Below are 19,715 nucleotides of genomic sequence, written 5' to 3'. Positions count from 1 at the left end.
TCTCCATATCTAATTTAGATACTTTAGGCCCAGTTTTTTTTTTTTTTTTTTAAGATTTTATATATTTATTTGACAGAGAGAGAGATAGGGAGATTAGCAGGGGGAGTGGGAGAGGGAGAAGCAGGCTTCCCACCAAGCAGGAAGCCCGATGTGCGGCTCGATCCCAGGACCCCGGGATCATGACCTGAGCCGAAGGCAGACGCTTAACGACTGAGCCACCCAGGCGCCCCTAGGCCCAGTTTTATCTCCTGTTTTTGATACAATAATTTCCTCCCACTGAGTCCTTTATTGAGAACCCAGTTTGATTTTGGAGCCCGTTTCTCTTGATTTTTTTTTTAATGGAAAATTTCCATTAAACATTTTCTTTCTTTAAAACAACTTTTAACCATAAGAATGGAATGCTTCAGCTTCTTGTTCTATGAGCCAAAAGTCAATTTTTAAGAGAAATTCTCTGGTTTGCTTCAGATCGTTTTAAAAACTATGGTGCTGAAAAGTATGGACCTCATTCAGTTTGTCTAATTCAGAAATCAGCATTTGTCATGGAAAAGTGTGAGAGGAAGCTGAGTTACCCAGACTGGGGGAGTGGATGTTATCAGGTAAACAAAAGATTGTTAATAATTATTATCAAATATTATATAATTTTATCTTATTACCGGTGGTTTTTATATTTTAAAATATATTTTATATTTTATATAATGTACTGATTAATACTTTTAACTTATTTATTTATGTAAATATTAGTTTGGATGCTTATGTTTTGTGAAAATATTGTCATTTCTTTGAGAGAAATTACCTTTTTCCATTTGTTTAAAAAAACATATAATTGTTATGTATCAGCAAGTTTTATAGTAATTTTACTCTGGGCATATATCCCAAGGAAATAATGGAATATATGTAATTTTGTTTTTGAACAAATATTACTTTGTAATGGAAAAAATTTGCAATTTTATTTCATAAGATCTGAGGAAACCATGGATTTAAGAATTAATAAATCAACTACAGATTAATAATAGGTTTTCTCCTTTATAATTAGAAATCCAAAGGTAGCAAACTACTTTTTTCTTAATTGTCTCATTTGCACATCTGATTTTAAATGACTGCATCACCTTATTAAAAACTTATTAAGAGGGGCACCTGGGTGACTCAGTTGGTTAAGCGTCTGCCTTCAGCTCGGGTCATGATCAAGCACCTGCATCAGGCTCCCTGCTCAGCGGAGAGCCTGCTTCTCCCTCTGTCTGCTGCTCCCCCTGCTGTGCTCCCACTCTGTCACTCTCTCTCCCCCCGTCAAATAAATAAATAAATAATATCTTTAAAAAAAAAAAAAAAAAACTTAAGATAGAGGCATTCTGTAACTTAGGAGCATCCAACTTAAAGAGTATAACGTACTCTACTAATGGATATCAGGGAGGAAATTGTGATCCTAAAAATTGAAAAATAAGAATTCTTTGTACCATTCAGCTGCAAGGTCTAAATGGACTTCTGTAGCTGGGAATTTAATTATTACTTTTAAAGTTACTTATAAAATTAACTTTTTTTGGTAACAGCTTTATTGAGATATAATTCACATATTATCCAATTCAGTTATCTTTGAAATCTTACAAAAGACAATTCAAAATAAATACTTTGCAGCTATAATCTGACAGCTATAATCCAGCAACCATTTTCTGATAAATTCCATTGCAGATTTATGTATTTATTAAATTCATAGTTTTGACCTGGTTGTAATCATAATATAAAATTTTGTTTTACTGCCTTCACTTAGTGTGGAGCAAAACACCTTTTCCAAGTTTTTCCAATAATAAAAATTATTCTTTTGTTTTGTTTTGTTTTTTAAGTAAACTCTACCCACAATGTGGGGCTTGAACTCACAACCCTGAAATCAAGAGTTGCATGCTCTACTGACTGAGCCAGCCAGCTGCCCCAATAATTACTATTCTTTATGGCCATTTCCTGTTATATATTGCTTTAATTTTCACTTTTCATGATAAAAATATGCTTTCATAAGCACATTTATGTAAGATGTAAAATGTAAATGTGTAAAAAGCACATTTACATAAGCACATTTACAAAAAAAATATTTTTTGAAATAAATTCCCTTAAGTGAAAATGTTAAAGGGGATAAAGCTAGAATAGTGGCAACTATAATACAAAGATGACCTCTTCAGGCTATTTTATTTTATTGTATTTTTTATTTATTAAGTAAGCTCTACACCCAATGTGGGGCTTGAACACATGATCTCTAGATCAAGAGTCGCATGCTCTACTGATTGAGCCAGTCAGGCATCCCATCTTCAGGCTATTTTAAAAGTCTGTCAACATCACAGCACCACAAAGGGATTAATGCAGTTTTGCAATGCCATCTACAAAGATTGAATAAATGTACTTGGCTTCCCTGTACTTAGAGTTGTCAGTTAATTTTGTTAATTTAATACTAACCACCATTTATGTGGGAAAATGTATATAGTCTCCAAACACTTAACAGGGATTAGCTGTTTTGTTTTTTGTTGTTTGTTTTATTTATTTTGACAGAAAAGCTGCAAGAATGGTACAAAATTTTTTTTTTAGTCATTTAAGTGCAAATTGCTGACATGCTTCACCCTCTTCCCCGAGTACTTTGTGTATTATACTCAAGGACATCCCCCTACCTATATTAACTTAATGTGAGCCAGTTTAGTCAACTGCCTTTACTAGATTTGGTTCTGGGCAACTTTTGGTTATTTCTAAAAATTACATTAACTTGCTAAGTAAAAATTTGCCACCATCAGACATATTCAGAACCATGTACTTGGTTTGAAGTTAGGCCCAGGAGAGAAGTTCCAGAAATATATAAAGTGAAGTAGCATAATTGAAATTAATGTGAAGTCTTTTTAGAAAACAACATTGAGGGATGCCTGCGTGGCTCAGTCGCTTAAGCGTCTGCCCACCCCAAATAAAATCTTTTTTAAAAAAGTTAGCTTTAATGTGTTTGCTTTTTAAAATTGACTTGATTAGCTACCCCTTGCAGTTAAGATGTGAGTCCTACCTTTAAAGATGTTACCAGTCCATGTAAAATCACTAGAACCTTTTTTATACCTGAGCAGAGGATCTGTGATAGTGAAAAAGAATTAAAAACTTTTACTGTGGGGGCACCTGGGTGGCTCGGCTCAGTCGTTAAGCGTCTGCCTTTGGCTCGGGTCATGATCCCAGGGTGCTGGGATAGAGCCCCACATCAGGCTCCCTGCTCAGCGGGGAGTCTGCTTCTCCCTCTCCCACCCCCCCTGCTTGTGTTCCCTCTCTCCCTGTGTCTCTCTCTGTCAAATAAATAAATAAAATCTTTAAAAATAAAAAATAAAAAAAATAAAAATTTTCACTATGTACATTTCTGTGCTGTAATACTTTTTTTTACAATGAGCATATATTATTTTTATAATTTAAAATAACTAATAAAAATTTGATTTATAAAATTTGTAACTTGAGAAAATGATATGAGTAAATGGCTCTTTTTTTTTTTTTAAGATTTTATTTATTTATTTGACAAAGCAAGACACAGCGAGAGAGGGAACACAAGCAGGGGGAGTGGGAGAGGGAGAAGCGGGCTTCCCACAGAGCAGGGAGCCCGATGCGGGGCTCGATCCCAGGACCCTGGGATCATGACCTGAGCCGAGGGCAGACGCTTAACGACTGAGCCACCCAGGTGCCCCACAAGTAATGACTCTTTGACAAAGGTTTAAGCTGAAGTATAATGAGGATACTATAATCTATAGAAGCGTTGTTCTTTTTTTTTTTTTTTAAAGATTTTATTTATTTATTTGACAGAGAGAGACACAGCAAGAGAGGGAACACAAGCAGGGGGAGTGGGAGAGGGAGAAGCAGGCATCCCACGGAGCAGGGAGCCTGATGTAGGGCTCGATCCCAGGACCCTGGGATGATGACCTGAGCCGAAGGCAGACGCTTAACGACTGAGCCACCCAGGCGCCCCGCGTTGTTCTTTTTTTAATAAGATTTTATTATTATTATTTTTAAAGTTTTATTTATTTAAGTAATCTCTACACCCAACGTGGGGCTCGAACTCAGGACCCTGAGATCAAGAGTTGTGTGTTCTTCTGACTGAGCCAACCAGGTGCCCCTAAGATTTGATTTTTTTAAATAATCTCTACACCCAATGTGGGGCTCAAATTCACAACTCTGGGATCAAGAGTTGCATTGCTCCACAGAGTAAACCAGCCAGGCACCCCTACAGAAATGTTATTCTTGACAAATTGGCTTTGGGGTCTATAAATCCAGATTGTATGTAAAGTTGTGTGTTGTCTTGTATATTTAAAGAAAAGTATCTGTAGCTTTCCTCAGATTTTTTGAAAGTGATAAACTAAAAGTTGAAGAACTACTACCACAGAGTGAAAATTCTTTTAGAACCGGAATAATTTAACTTTCTTTATATGAGATTAAAGATATGCCTACGTCCCAAATTGTGTTTTATGGTCAGTATTTTTAGTAAATTCTAATGTATTTTCCTGTAGTTGAAAATGGCTCATATATCATATATGAGAATCTTATTGATCTGATTTTTTTTTCTTCCTATTTGAAGGTTTCTTGTTCTCCTCAAGGTCTGACAGTTTGGGTTCAGAACACTTCATATTTGTGTAGTCGAGCTGGGCAGGTCCTCCCCGTCAGTATTCAGATGAATGGCTGGATTCATGATGGTAACCTGCTCTGCCCATCATGTTGGGACTTCTGTGAGCTCTGTCCTCCAGAAACTGATCCTCCAGCTACTAACTTGACCCGAGCTCTACCACTAGGTGAGTAGTCTCTGTGGTTGGAGTAAAGACAAGGACTTTTCTTATATAATGTTGGAAATTCCCTTCAAGGAAACTCTTAAAACAGGTGGAACATCTTCTCTTCTAATTGCAATTTTATGGGAAAGCCTTCTTCCCACCATTGTTAGAAACTGAAGGTGAGTAAACATTATATTTCCATTCAGTAAGAGCAAGGATAAGGAACCTTTCTAAAGACCCTCTGATTTGGGAAAAAAAAAATGAAATTAAGTGTAAACGAACTTCTGCTCATTAAACACAAAAAGCAATTAAATGTATTTCCGTTATACAGGCACACCTCATTTTAGTCTGCTTTACTTTATTGCACTTCACAGATACTGCATATTTCACAAATGGAAGGCTTGCGCCCGCTGTATCAGCCACTCTGCCAGCACCACTTTTCCAACAGCATTGGCTCAATTCATGTCTCTGTGTCACACTTTGGTAATTCTCACAATATTTTAAACTTTTAAATTATTATTATATTTGTTATGGTGATCTATGATCAGTGATCTTTGATTTTACTAGTGTAATTTTGTTGTTTTGGGGCACCAGGAACCACACTCACTAGAAAGTGAACTTAATTGCTAATTGTGTGTGTTCTGACTGCTCCACCAACCAACGATTCACATTTCCCTCCTCTTCCTCGGGCCTCCCTATTCCCTGAGACACAACAATATTGAAATTAGGCCAATTAATAACCCTACCATGTCCTCTAAGCATTTGAGTAAAAGAAAGAGTCACATGTCTGTCACTTTAAATCGAAAGCTAGAAACGATTCAACTTTGTGAAGAAAGCATGTCAAAAGTTAGTTGTGTCAGTTGGCCAAGTTGTGAATGCAGAGGAAAAGTTCTTGAAGGAAATGAAAAGTGATATTACAGTGAATACACAAATGACTAAAAAAAAAAAAAAAAGTGAAACATCCTTACTGCTGATATGGAGAAAGTCTGGGTGGTCTGGATAGAAGTTCAAACCAGACACAACATTCTCTTAAGCAAAGCCTAATTCAAAGCAAGGCCCCAACTCTCTTCAATTCTGTGAAGGCCAAGAGAAGTGAGGAAGTTCCAGAAGAAAAGTTGGAAGCTAGTATTGGTTGGTTCATGAAGTTTAGGGAAAGAAGACGTCTCCATAACGTACAAGTGTAAGGGGAAGCAGCAGGTGCTGTTGTATTAGCTGCAGCAAGTTCTCCAGAAGATCTAGCTCAGATAAACAGTGGAAGTGGCTACACTAAACAACAGATTTGCAATGTACATGAAGCTTCTGTTGGAAGATGCCATTGAGCTAGCATTCAAAGCTAGAGAGAAGTCAATACCTGGCTTCAAATCTTCCAAAGGCTTCCAAAGGCAGGCCAACCCTCTTGTTAGGGGCTAATGCAGCTGGTGACTTGAAGTTGAAGCCAGTGCTCATTTACCATTCTGAAAATCCTAGGGCCCTTAAGAATTACACCAAATCTACTCTGCCTTTGTTCTGTGTAGGTGGAACAACAGAGCCTGCATGACAGCACATCTGTTTGCAATATGGTTTACTATTTTAAGCCCAGCGTTGAGACTTACTTCTCAGAAAAAAAATGATTCCTTTTAAAATTACTGCTCGTTTTGAATCCATCTGGTTATCCAAGAGCTCCAATAGAAATGAACAATGAGGCTCATGTTGTTTTCATACCTGCTAATACAGCATCCATTCTGTAGCCCACAAGTCAAGGAGTAATTTTGACTTTTGAGTCTTATTATTTAAGAACTATATTTTATAAGGCTGTAGCTGCCATAGATAGTGACTGCTCTGGTGGATTCAAGCAAAGTAAACTGAAAACCTTTTTGCAAGGATTCACCATTCTAGATGTCATTAAGAACATTCCTGTTCCAGGAGCCTGAGTGGCTCCGTCGGTTAAGTGTCTGCCTTTGGCTCAGGTCATGGTCCCAGGATTCTGGGATCGAGTCCCGCATAGGGCTCCCTGCTCGGTGGGGAATCTGCTCCCTCTACCCCTCCCCCCTGCTTGTGCCCTCTCTCTCTCTCTCAAATAAATAAATAAAATCTTAAAAGGGGGGGTGCCTGGGTGGCTCAGTCAGTTAAGCATCTGCCTTCCGCTCAGGTGTAATCTCAGGGTCTTGGGATCGAGCCATGCTTCCAGCTCTCTGCTCAGTGGGCAGTCTGCATCTCCCTCTCCCTCTGTGCTCATGTGCTTTCTCGCTGTCTTACTCTCTCTCAAATAAATAAATAAGTAAATCTTTAAAAAAAAATTCGTGTTTCATGGGAAGAAGTCAAAATACCCACATTCATAGGAGTTTGGAAGAAGTTGATTCCAGCCCTCATGGTTGACTTTGAGGGTCCAAGACTCCAGGGGAGGAAGTAAGTACAGATGTGGGGGAAACAGCAAGAGAACTAGAATTAGAAGTGGAGCCTGAAGATGTGGCTGAATTGCTGCAATATCCTGATAAAACTTGAATGGATGAGGAGTTGCTTCTTATGGATGAGCGAAGAAAGTGGTTTCTTGAGATGGAAACTACTCCTGGTGCAGATGCTGTGAAGACTGTTGAAAGGACAACAACGGATTTAGAGTATGACATTAAACTTAGTTGATAAAGCAGCAGCAGGGTTTGAGAGAATTGATTCCAATTTTGAAAGAAGTTTTACTGTGGGTAAAATGCTATCAAACATCATCACATGCTACAGAGAAATCATTTGTGAGAGGAAGAGTCAATCGATGTGACAGACTTCACTGTTGTCTTATTTTAAGAAATTGCCACAGCCAGCCCCAACCTTCAACAGCCACCACCCTAACCAGTCAGCAACCATCAACATCGAGGCAAGACCCTCCACCAGCAAAAAAGATTATAACTTGCAGAAAGTTCAGACGATGGTTAGCATTTTTGAACAACAAAGTACTTTTAAATTAAGGTCTGTACATTTTTTTAGACATATACTCTTACACACTTAATAGACTGCAGTACTGTGTAAATACAACTTTTAAAATGCACCAGGAAACAAAAAAATTCATTTGACTTGTTTTATTGCAATATTTGCCTATTTTGTGGTTTGGAACTGAACCTGCACTATCTCCAAGGAATGCCTGTATTATGAGTAGGTGAGGTAAAAGAAAGGGAAGGACACTGGACAATATGGTTAAAGAAGGGATTGACATACCCACAAAGAAGAGAAAGGTGCAAGGACACATAAATATGCACAAAGCAAGATAGAAAGATGGGCTAGTAGAGACAAAGTGGTTTTCACGGATGTATGTTTTTCTCATTCTGTGAGACTCCAGAGAGTAGAATTGAGAACAACAGAACAGAGTTGTAGGGAGACAGATTCCAGTTAAATCCTTTTGATCCTTAGTCCAGGAGAGGAGTGGAAAGAACTACCTTGAGAAAAGGCCATTTCCCATTACTGAAGCTGTGTGAACTGAGCCTGATGACCCATTTCTGAGAGTTACAAAAGCAGATTTCATGAATTCTCAATTAAAGCTTTGACCTAAGATCTATGAGATTTTAATTAAATGACCTCTGTGATTTTATGGCAGTCTGATATTTTAGAATATGAATAATAAAGATCTTATGTACTGTTTCATTTTCTCAGTTGGAGGTATTTTTTAAATGGAACTGGGTAGCCCTTTGCCTGTTCCATGGTCTGGTTGAAAATGGAGGGCTGCATTCATTTACACCTCAGTTTCTCCACCTCTAAGATTTAGTTTCCTTTATTTCCCAAATCCTGGGGACTTTCTGCAGATACGAACTGTTAGGTAGAGCGTGAGTTTTAGAAGACTGGTACTTGTGGGGGTGCCTGGGACCACCTCCAGATTTGGTGATTCTCGAGGACTCACAGGACTCAGCCTGTAGTTGTACTTATGGCTAAGATTTGTTAAAGTGAAGAGATACAAAGCAGAATCAGCAAAGGTTGGCAATAGGGTGAAGTCTGGCAGAAACCTGTTCTCAGATACCAGCTAAACCATCCTTGCAAGCAGGACTTTCAAAGGATGGCAATCTCAGGCCTGCTATGTTAACTCTTTTCTGAACAGAACTTCAGGGAGTCAGCTGTTTTCTGCAGTTATAATAATAATGACATAATGAATCGTTTGAAATGATGTAAGATCTTAGGTCCTGGGGCGCCTGGATGGCTCAGTCGGTTAGGCGTCTGCCTTTGGCTCAGGTCATGATCCCAGGGTCCTGGGATCGAGCCCCACGTGGGGCTCCCCACTCAGCAGGGAGTCTGCTTCTCCCTCTCCCTCTGCCCCTCCCCCCAGCTTGTTTTCTCTCTCTCAAATAAATAAATAAACTCTTAAAAAAAAAAAGATCCTAGGGACACCTGGGTGGTTCAGTTGGTTAAGCATCTGCCTTCAGCTCAGGTCATAATCCCAGGGTCCTGGGATTGAGTCCCACATCAGGCTCCTTGCTCAGCGGGGAGCCTGCTTCTCCCTTTGCCTGCCGCTCCCCCTGCTTATGCTCTCTCTCTGTCTCTCTCTGACAAATAAATAAAATCTTTAAAAAAAAAAAAGATCTTAGGTCCTTTTGGTGTGGTAAATAGTATAAATAGTGTTAAATATTCTTAGTTAACTTTTACTTTTAATATGAAGCTGGTAGGATGACTTAATTTTGTTGTTACTGTTAAATTGCTTTGGTTAGAATAAGAGGGCTGATAGTCCACAAGTTAGGTGGTTCTGATGGAGTTCCCATCCTCAGGCCTAATCTCAGGTAACTGTGACAATCTGTCACCATCTCATTGTCCAAGACATGAGCAAGGATTGAGCCACTGGCAGAGTTGAAATAGTTAATTCCAGCTAGGTCAGGGGTAAGAATCTTGGGAGTAGAGTAGAAGAATGTCTAGGAATGAGAGAAAATCCAAACCCGGTCAAGAGGCTATGAGATGATTATTTCCTGTCCTTGGAGCCTGACAAAGAGAAGTGAATCTATTAAAAGGAGGTGGGGGGTGGAGATTGCAAATCACCTGCACAGTCTGCACCTTAAACTCTGCTTATCCTGCTCCTGCTTTATCAGTCACCCTTCTGATATGGTGCTGCTATAATGGGATTGATTTCCCTGTTAACTTGCCCATTTCTATGAGGAAGCATGCTCAAAAGAGCGTTGCAAGCACCAAATCACTACTACAATTTTGAAAAATGTATAAATATTACAAGAACAGACACATTTTAGGCATTGCTTTTTAAACATACACATCACTGTTGAAATTCTAAAATATCCTGACTTACTGTATTTGTTAATGTGTTCACTGAGCATACTAGCCTTTACTGAATGTTTATTGAACTATGTGCCAGAAACTATGACAAATGTTTCTTTCAGGTAAATAGTTTGTTTCTGTGTAATACTTTTTTATGACCCACTAAATATGTAAAAATATTTTGATGCTTTAAATGTACCTGTGTGAGAAATACTAATAATTAGAATTAACCTATGATGAACCTTATTAAACAAATTATCACCCCTGATCTGTCTTAGGAAAGTATTTTTTTAGGTTTTTAAGCATGCCTATAAAACATTAAAAATGCTAATATTCTGGAGGAAGTGTAAAAGATATTCTCCCTAAATTCTTCTGATTTTTGTTATTGTTGTTCTTAGGTGTTAGTTTGCATAGCCTTTTCTTATATTTGTAATTTCTTTTAGAATGTAAAACTCTGGGGTGCCTGGGTGGCTCAGTTGGTTAAGCGTCTACCTTCAGCTCAGGTCATGATCTCGGGGTCCTGGGGTGGAGCTCCCTGTTCAGTGGGAAGCCGACTTCTCCCTCTGTCTGCCCCTCCCCCTGCTCGTGCTCTCCCTCCTCCTTCTCCTCTCTCTCTCTCTCAGATGGGTGGGTAAAATCTTAAAAAAAAAAAAAAAAAAAGAATGTAAAACTGACTTTCTGGGACGCCTGGGTGGCTCAGTTGGTTAAGCAGCTGCCTTTGGCTCAGGTCATGATCTCAGGGTCCTGGGATCGAGTCCCGCATTGGACTCCCTGCTCAGTGGGGAGCCTGCTTCTCCCTCTCCCTCTGCTTGTGCTCTCTCTGTCAAATAAATAAAATCTTTAAAAACAAAAACAAAAACAAAAAAAAACCTCTGACTTTCTTTTCTCTCTCCTTTTTTCTAGTTGTCACTTCTAAGTGCTAGGGTGTGATTAGATAGTTCTATATATTGCCCAAAATAGTTTCCATTAGTGACTATGAAAGATTTATTTCTGAATTCTTTCAAGTCTCTTCAGATTGTAGGGGTTGTTTTTGTTTCCATTTATTGAATGCTAGACACTTTGCCAAGTGCTTTATGTCCGTATCATTGCATTTAATCATCACAAAACCTAATGAGGTAGGAATTATTGTTTTACACATGAGAAAACTAAGGTATAAAGAGATAAAGTAATGTATTATCCATGAGCTAATAAATAATGTAGTTCAGATAAAAACTAATTTATCTTATCTGTCTAATTCATTTTGAAACCCTCTTTCTGAATCTTTTCGTTTTAATTAGTACTAGCACTGAAAGTGCAGTGTTTTTGAAGAACAAATGTTCCAGAACTGCCATTAATGTTTTAAAAGCTTGTTAAATATTAGTACCAACAGTAGATAAACAATGCCTACTTCTCCTGTTTCCTTTGGGCCAACTTGAAAATCAGGAGATAAAGGAATATGCCTATGTTATTAGTCACTTCAGGGTCTATTCCTTAATGCAGCCCAGACCACTCTACCACATCAACTCTGGGTTTATGGAAATGTTCCATAGTTTGCACTATCCAGTACAATAGTCATTAGTCACATATGACTGTTGAACATGTAAAATGTGGCTAATGTGAGAAACTATTTTTATTTTTTTAAAGATTTTATTTATTTATTTGACACAGAGAGAGAGCATACGCAGGGGGAGCAGGAGAGGAAGAAGCAGGCTCCCCGCTGAGCAGGGAGCCCAACGAGGGCTCGATCCCAGGACCCTGGGAACATGACCTGAGCCAAAGGCAGACGCTTAACCAACTGAACCACCCAAGCACCCCGAAACTATTTTAATTAATTTAGATTTAAATAGCACATATAGCTGTGGCTGCCGTATTAGATATTGCAGTCCTAGGTCAAAAGTTCTCAAACTTTATACATCAGAATCATGTTAAAATCCAGAGTTTTGGGTTCAGAAGATCTGGGTCAGAGCCTGAGAATTTGCATTTTTAACAAGTTCCCAGGTGATGCTGATATTGTTGACACAAGGACTACACTTTTAGAAGAACCATTCTTAGCTAAGTGGGATTTTTTTTTTTTTAAGATTTAACAAATACCAGCATGATTCCATTGAGGAAGAATAGAAGTTCCCCATGGTTTACCTGGCTTACAGCCACAAGTATTTTTTAAAAATAATTTTTTTAAAATACTTGTTCCACACTGCATAGTGCTCAGAAGTACAAGCTCCAGTGCCTTGACATTATCATTCTATTCATCCTATAGCTGAAGACCAGTCCTATTTTTCTTACCTTTTAAGCACGTCAGACTTGAAGCTTGGTTGGTTCTTTATTGATCAAAATATTAGAAAGGACAGCTCATTCTAAAAGTCAGGTTGACCTGGTCTCTTGACTGCAATAAAAATGTTTTCTATTCTGAGAATTGTTTTGAGAAGTCATTTTAGCCCTGAGAACAACTCGTGGCTAAATTAAAATATATTCCTAGTGCCCAAAGCCCATAGAATCTTCTGCCATTTCTTTTTTTTTTTTTTTTTTTTTTTTTAGATTTTATTTATTTATTTGACAGAGAGAGAGAGAGAGAGCACAAGCAGGGGGAGGGAGAAGCAGGCTCCCCGCTGAACTAGGAGCCCGACTCAGGACTGGATCCCAGGATCCTGAGATCATGACCTGAGCTGAAGGCAGATGCTCAACTGACTGAGCCACCCAGGCGCCCCTCTTCTGCCATTTCCATATCTGCCTGGGGTAATATGGATAGATGGGCAGATATTTAGAGATCAGGTACCACATGTCCTGGTTTACCTGGGACAGTCCATGTACTGTGGGCTTGGTATAATTATTAATAGCATTCCCTTGTGTTAATCAAAAAGAACAAATTAGTTGATCTAAGCAAATTTTATTTCACACTTCATAAAGTAGGCAGTCTCATCTCAAGAGTATAAAGAACTGCAAAATAAGGGGAAAAGACTACAGGTAGGGAACAAGGAAGAAGTACTTGGGTTAAGCTGATTAGCTGGGCTGGCAAGCTGACCTTATTTAGAAAGATCAAGGAAGGGGCGCCTGGGTGGCTCAGTCATTAAGCATCTGCCTTCGGCTCAGGTCATGATCCCAGGGTCCTGGGATCAAGCCCCGCATCGGGCTCCCTGCTCTGCGGGAAGCCTGCTTCTCCCTCTCCCACTCCCCCCTTTGTGTTCCCTCTCTCGCTGTGTCTCTGTCAAATAAATAAAATCTTAAAAAAAAAAAAATAGAAAGATCAAGGAAAAAGGAAATAAGTACAAGTACCAGAGTTGGCTTGGCAGTTGAAGATTAGTTTACTAGTTATACTGTGTTTCTGGTCAAACGGAGGAACACAAAAGTTATCTAAGTTTCAGTTTGCTGCCATGGCACCACAGGCACGAGTGGTTCCATCTTGGGAAATTTATTGCAACACTTGTCTCAAAATGCCCTGATTTGGGATGATAAATTATAGGGTTACCCTACTTAAAAAGGACAAGGAAGAATAGAGGAAGAAGGTCCTGCATCCCATGTTAGAATAGCCAATATATTTATTTACTTTCCTGTGTAGCATCTTTAGCTTTGTTGGGATACTTCCTGAAGACACTTCTTTCTTTTTTGGGGTGCTGCTTTTAACCTCAATATGGTGGGTACATCATCTTTTCTTCCTGCATAAAATATTTTCTTTTTCCATAAATGTATAAAAATGACTTTGCATATCTAGGTCTCAGGAAGTTATTTTTGATTCTGCTCTCCAAGGTGGTCCCTGTTCATCTTTTAATAGTCACCTCTACTCATCTGTCAATTTCTAGTTGCTATGATTTATTCCAAAAATGTCTCCAGAAAGTCAATTTTTTGTTTTCAATCCTAGATCTCTGTTCCCGTTCCTCTAGCCTGGTGGTCACCCTCTGGCTTCTGCTAGGCAATCTATTTCCTCTGCTGGCTGGATTTCTTCTGTGTGTATGGCACTAGAAATGGAAAAGTGAATTCTCAAGACATTCCTTTGTGTCACGTTCCTCTGAACAAAGCACAAAATCTGGGAGAGTGCCAGCCTAGGCAGATGGCAGAAGTGGCGTTCCTGACTTTGGGTTGGAAGCATTGACCACAATCAGACCTTGAAGCAGAACTTCACAGCAGTCACTCTTCAGCAGCAGCCCAGCAGCCTCAGAGCTTGGAGGAGGAGAAGGAATTCTAAGTCACCACGTTTTTATTTGTCAGGATATATAACCTGCCTGAAGTTTGCCTTTGAAAATGGGATAATTGGTGAAATTTTCAGAGTGATTACATACCCCAGCATTTTCATTAACCTAAAATGATGGGAAAGTTCATCAGTACTGCAGTAATTTTTTAAAATGGCTATTACAAGATTATAAATTGTGGATCCTGTCCTCAAAAGTATAAATTGTCCTTTGACTTACAGATAGTAATTGAATTGGGTTTCTACATCACTATTACATCTTTATTGAATTTAATGGCTGTGCCTGGTACACTTAAATCATTGTTCTCATTGTTCTAAAAGGTGTTTTTTTTTAATTATGTTTTGCTAAATCTTATGATTTAACCGTGCTTGCCTTTTTCAAACCAGCTCTGTGGCAGTTTACTACTGAACGATTACACGTTGGTAGCCCTTCCAGTTGTATCTCCAGTAGTTTAATCATGACTTGAAAAACTGTGGACACAGAGAGAGAAAAATACTCTGCCCTGTAAAAACATTGAAGACATGCAAACAGAAGAAAACATAATTGTATGTTTTTCAGATAATAATTTTGACAACTGTAACCCAACAAAAATAGAACTATTCCTTTTTGACCAATGAAGATAAAAAGAAATTATGGTACTGCGTAGAGAGATATGCAGTTATTTTCAAGTGGGCTAAGAAATTGTTACAGAACAATTTCTACTATCTGAAAATTATATATAAGAAGAAAAATATAAGTCAAAACAAGGTGGTCTGAATTGTTTACTAATAGCAAAGTGTAGGTTTGTAGTAGGGCCTATTCAGTAGGACTCCCTTTACCCACAACATAATCCTCAGTCCACAGAAGTCAGAAAATTGCCTGTGCTTTAAAAGGAGGTGATGTTCTTGACGCAATGTGATTCCTGCCCAGTGCTCTCAATGTCAAAGTGAAGAAGTTCAATGAAGCGCAAGTAAATGGCAGGAGCAACTATGACTCTCTTAAGGTAGCCAAATGCCTCATCTAATTAGTAATGCATATGAATGGATGAACGAGATTCCCACTGTCCCTACCTACTATCTAGAGAAACCACAGACCAAGGAACAGACAACAAAACAAAACAAAACAAAACAAAACAGAAACAAACTATAAAAGGAGGTGATATGTTTTGCTTCCTGCTTTTGACACTCCTCCCATTACCAAATAGATTCTCATCCTCAGAAGCAATTCTCCTCTGGTACTAGAGCTTACCATCCCCTCTTAGTAATTCCAATTTGAAATTTTTTAATGATGAGTAATGCCCAGTTGTTCTCTCTAAAGCTAATGAAGTCCTGTGGCATTATAAACATAACTCCTGGACAAGATTTTTTCATTCATTCATTCATTCATTTGCCTTTTAATTCAGCATATAGTTATTGAGCACTCCATTTAAGAGATTATGCTAAGTGAGCAAGCAGTATAATTATTAAAAAGTAATTCCAACTGACTATTTGGTATTGGAGCCAAACTGCAACCCCAGCATAGAGGAAAGTCACCTTTTTCTAATGCATAAATTTTAAATATGTATTTGCATGCAGTTTTAAATTGGAGGTATTTGTCATTGTAAAAAAAGTGGGGGTCTCTAGCATAGCCAACTTCAGCTAAAGAGAAGTTAATAGTAATGGTGTCAGGCCAGTGCTCAGTTTTCTGCCTTTGTCACACATTACTTTAAAAGTCAGAGAAAAGTATAGAGTATATTTTTAAAGAAAATTATAAAACTCTAAACTTACATATCAACTGTGATTATGAATCATCCTGCAAAGTTGTAAAAAGAATTTCACCAAAAATATGATGGATAATCTATTTGAGATTCACAGTGGTGGGTTCAATTATATTTTGACTGTTGTGCAGTAACGCCATTTAGGTAGTATTGTTTCCAAGCATGGTGCTTTTTATACTTGAAATATATTTTTGCTTTGTTTTTTATTGATATAATTATATTTGCACTAATGACTTTCTGGAGAAAATATTATAGATGACATTTTTTCTATATATATTTATTAAGCTTGGAATCTGATACCCTAGTGTTTTCTCTGCACAAATAAGGAACTTGATAAGGTATGAGGCTAAGAAATCTTGAGCCTCTGAGGGTAACTAACAGCTCTAGTGTCTTCCTTCCTCTTCAACAAGTCTTGAGAGTGGTTGCTTATCACTTATTCTTCCTAGTGTACTCCGTGAAGACTTAGAAGGCCACTGAACCTGTAAGAAATGTTAAGAGGAACATTTGAGTCACTTAGAATATGACCATATTCTAAAAGCAGACTTAAAATCTGAAATTTCAGTGCAGAATTAGTGGGCTAGAATTCAGCTTTGAAATGAAGAATTCGAAATGGCCTCCTGTGGTAGGATGCCTTTTATGTTAACAAAACCAGTTCACTGAGAAGACTAGCAGACTGCAGCCATGGTGGAAGTGAGGTGGGGCACGGAAGGAGAATAAAGAGTAGCCGATTTGGGGACAGTAGACTAGAGTCTCTTTCTTACTCGAAAAGTGTGGAGTGCATATAAAAACAGACTAGACTACCTCAGTTTTCAGTTCAGATTTAGGTTCATTTTGATAGTATTAAGGTCCCAATTGTTAAAAATAGCAAGTGAATTTGTCTCTCAGGTTTTCAAGAACAGAATTTACAGGAAGGCAGCAAAAGCCATGTCAGCAGACTTGAGCTGACAGCTTTAAAGAAACTGGCAAGCTGTTAGGGTAGTCTTAAGGTAGACCTGTCTAATATTCTCCTGAAGAACATCCTTTTCCCTTACTTATTTCTCAAGGATATTTATTTTTGTTAAGAACAAATAGACATTCTTAAAATGTTATAAATTATGCTTGAAATTAGTTTCAGCCTAGTATGTTGGCTTAGAGTTTATCAGTATTTGAAGATGAAACGTAAATTAGTGAAGTTTAAATGGCTTTAGGAAGATACATAAATAAACATATCTGAGTATTCCATAAAATTTTATCAATATTCTCCTCAATATTAGAAGAGCAACTGTAAAATGACTATGACTAGCTGCTTTCTCAGATTCTTTTACCTCTAATATTCTATGACTAACACTCATTCAGACTCGGTAGGTCACTGCTGGCTCTGATCTGCTTCCTCGAGTACGCCAGCTTGCACGTCATGTTCATCACGGTCTTGTGCTCAGTGCCGTAGTGCTGTCCATGTCCTTGGACTGGAGAGAGAAGAGCCATCTCTGAGGGCATTTGAGCCATCCTGGTAAAGGAGGTGGACTTTAGTCATAGCCCCACAGACCCATTTCATAGTGGGCACTAGTCATTCATGCCATGTCCTTGCAGCCCTGGAGGACGAATATATTAAAGTCTGTGCTACTCATTCTGAAGAAAGAACTCACCTGAAAGGATGACGACGACGACTTCTTCTTCTTCTTCTTCTTCCTCTTCTTCTTTTCTTCTTTCTTCTTTCTTCTCCTTCTCCTACTCCTATCTTCTTCTTTCTTCTCCTTCTTCCTTTTTTTGTTGATACATTCAGTCAGGATAGGGAAGGAGTGATGAATTATTTTCTTTTATGTTTACATTTTTGGTAAATGAAATAGAAGATTTAAGAACTAATCTTTATTTGTGTTATTGAACTCTAAGTGTAATGTATTCCTCAGTAAAAAAAAAAAACAACTTCAATAAAAATGGAAACTAATCTGTATCTTGTCTTTACTTACCATCAATTTTTTTTAAAGATTTTATTTATTTGAGAGAGAGAGAGCACATGAGAGGGAGGAGGGTCAGAGGGAGAAGCATACTCCCTGCTGAGCAGGGAGCCCGATGCGGGACTTGATCCTGGAACTGCAGGATCATGACCTAAGCCGAAGGCAGTCACTTAACCAACTGAGCCACCCAGGCACCCTACTTACCATCAGTTTTTAAAACCTGGATGAAGAACACAAGCCATGTGCACCATTTGGGGAACACACGGTGTTAATTGTGAAATAATTCCATTTCTACTTTAACTGGACTAGAATTGTCCTACTTAAAGAATGGGGACAGATCTTACGTAAAGCATAGGGAGAAGCCCTCCTCAAAGAGTTATGTAGGAAAGAGAGCAGTCTAAAACAATTCAGGGCAAGCTCCTCTGGCTGCAGATGATCCCAGTCCCTTTTGTTTTATGCTGTGGGCCACAAGTCTCATTGCATGAGCACCCTTGCACATTCATGTGCCATGCTCTGTGCAGTAGCAGCAAGTAGACTGTGGCTGTAGTTTTGGAGTGTGATTGTTCCTCATAACCTGAATATAGTTTGAGGAAGGATATCCTGGACATGCCTTCACCATGTGCACTTGGAGCCAGTCTGCCCTGTGGCACAGAGCCATGCACTTCGTGAAATTGACTGACATAGCATGTGGAACCTAATTGCCAAGCTGAGATCTTTGTGGGAAATTTTAATAATAATATTTAGATTTTTAAAGTTTTAAATATTTCATAAAAGTAGCTAAAACTATATGTAATAAATTACTTCAAGTAGTTGAATTAAGCCAATATTATTTGCATAGTGCACTGAAGATAAAGCTGTCTATATCTTATATATTACGCTGTTCACCTTTTGGTATGTTGATCAAGTATAGCTTATTTAGTAGGCATTATTCATAAGCTGTCTTTTGTCTATAACCTCTCTGATAGATTTGCCGAAATGGAGGGGTTTATTTAAATCAGCTTTGTTAAGTGTTCCCCCAGAAGTTCATTCTTTAATGTTTAAATTAAATTGGACATATTTGGAGATGGTAGTCCAAATATGTGCTCTGATGTTCCAGTAGATAGCCACTACCTTTCCCATTCTATATGTATAGAAATGGGTTTTTTTCTACCTATGGACATTAGTGTATCTTAGGTTCAATGCCACTTTAACACTCAAAGCCACTAATAGTTAATTTTTTCAATTTAGACAGAAACAGTGACTCAACAACTTTCTTGACATTATCACATTTGGAAATACTCAAATCACAGTATCTGAACACCTCCTGGCTTCTTCTCCCTCACCCCATTAGGTTTCCTAGTGACATTTCAAGAAGGCTACAATCCACTTGGAAGAGATTTTCACATGCGTTCCCACTTGTGGTTGTTCATGAATGTGTATACAGTGAAGCTTTTGATGTATTTGGCTGAGGTCATGAAAATTTAATGTAAGTGAGATAACCAAGTAGAGTTTGCTCTATTATCACACCCCTCAGCACAGTTTGCCACCCCAGTCTCCAGAGTCTTAAATCGTAAACAGGTTATGCCACTATTCTAAAGTGATTTGGGCGGGGCGGGGGGGGGGCCTGGGTAGCTCAGTCGGTTAAGCATCAGACTCTTTTTTAATTTTAATTTTTTTTTTAAGTAGGCTCCACACCCAATGGGGAGCCCAACATAGGGCTCGAACTCACAACCCTGAGGTCAAGACCTGAGCTGAAATCAAGAGTTGGATGCTTAACTGACTGAGCCCCCCAGGTGCTCCAAGCATCTGATTCTTGATCTTAGCTCAGGTCTTAATCTCAGGCTCATGAGGCCCAGCTTGGAGCCTACTTAAAAAACATAAATGAAATGATTTGGTTATTTGTGAAGTTTTATGCTTGCTATTAAGTAAATAAAATCTGTAAAATCTG

The 19,715-nt window shown here is 38.4% G+C and overlaps 1 protein-coding gene across 1 annotated transcript in view; it reads left to right on the top strand.

Annotated features, from left to right (window-relative positions):
- LMLN (leishmanolysin like peptidase) overlaps positions 1-14,971 on the top strand; it is a 73,294-nt gene extending 58,323 nt beyond the window's left edge. Inside the window, exons 15-17 of the mRNA XM_032406755.1 lie at positions 466-596; positions 4,565-4,775; positions 13,792-14,971. Of these exons, the coding sequence (XP_032262646.1) occupies positions 466-596; positions 4,565-4,775; positions 13,792-13,892 (443 nt within the window). The 3' untranslated portion in view covers positions 13,893-14,971. The remainder of the gene's footprint in view (positions 1-465; positions 597-4,564; positions 4,776-13,791) is intronic.
- Positions 14,972-19,715: the final 4,744 nt, after the last annotated feature.

This window comes from Phoca vitulina, unplaced genomic scaffold, assembly GCF_004348235.1.
Source record: "Phoca vitulina isolate PV1807 unplaced genomic scaffold, GSC_HSeal_1.0 scaffold8, whole genome shotgun sequence".
NCBI lineage: Eukaryota > Metazoa > Chordata > Mammalia > Carnivora > Phocidae > Phoca > Phoca vitulina.
This window is presented reverse-complemented; position numbering and strand designations above follow the sequence as displayed.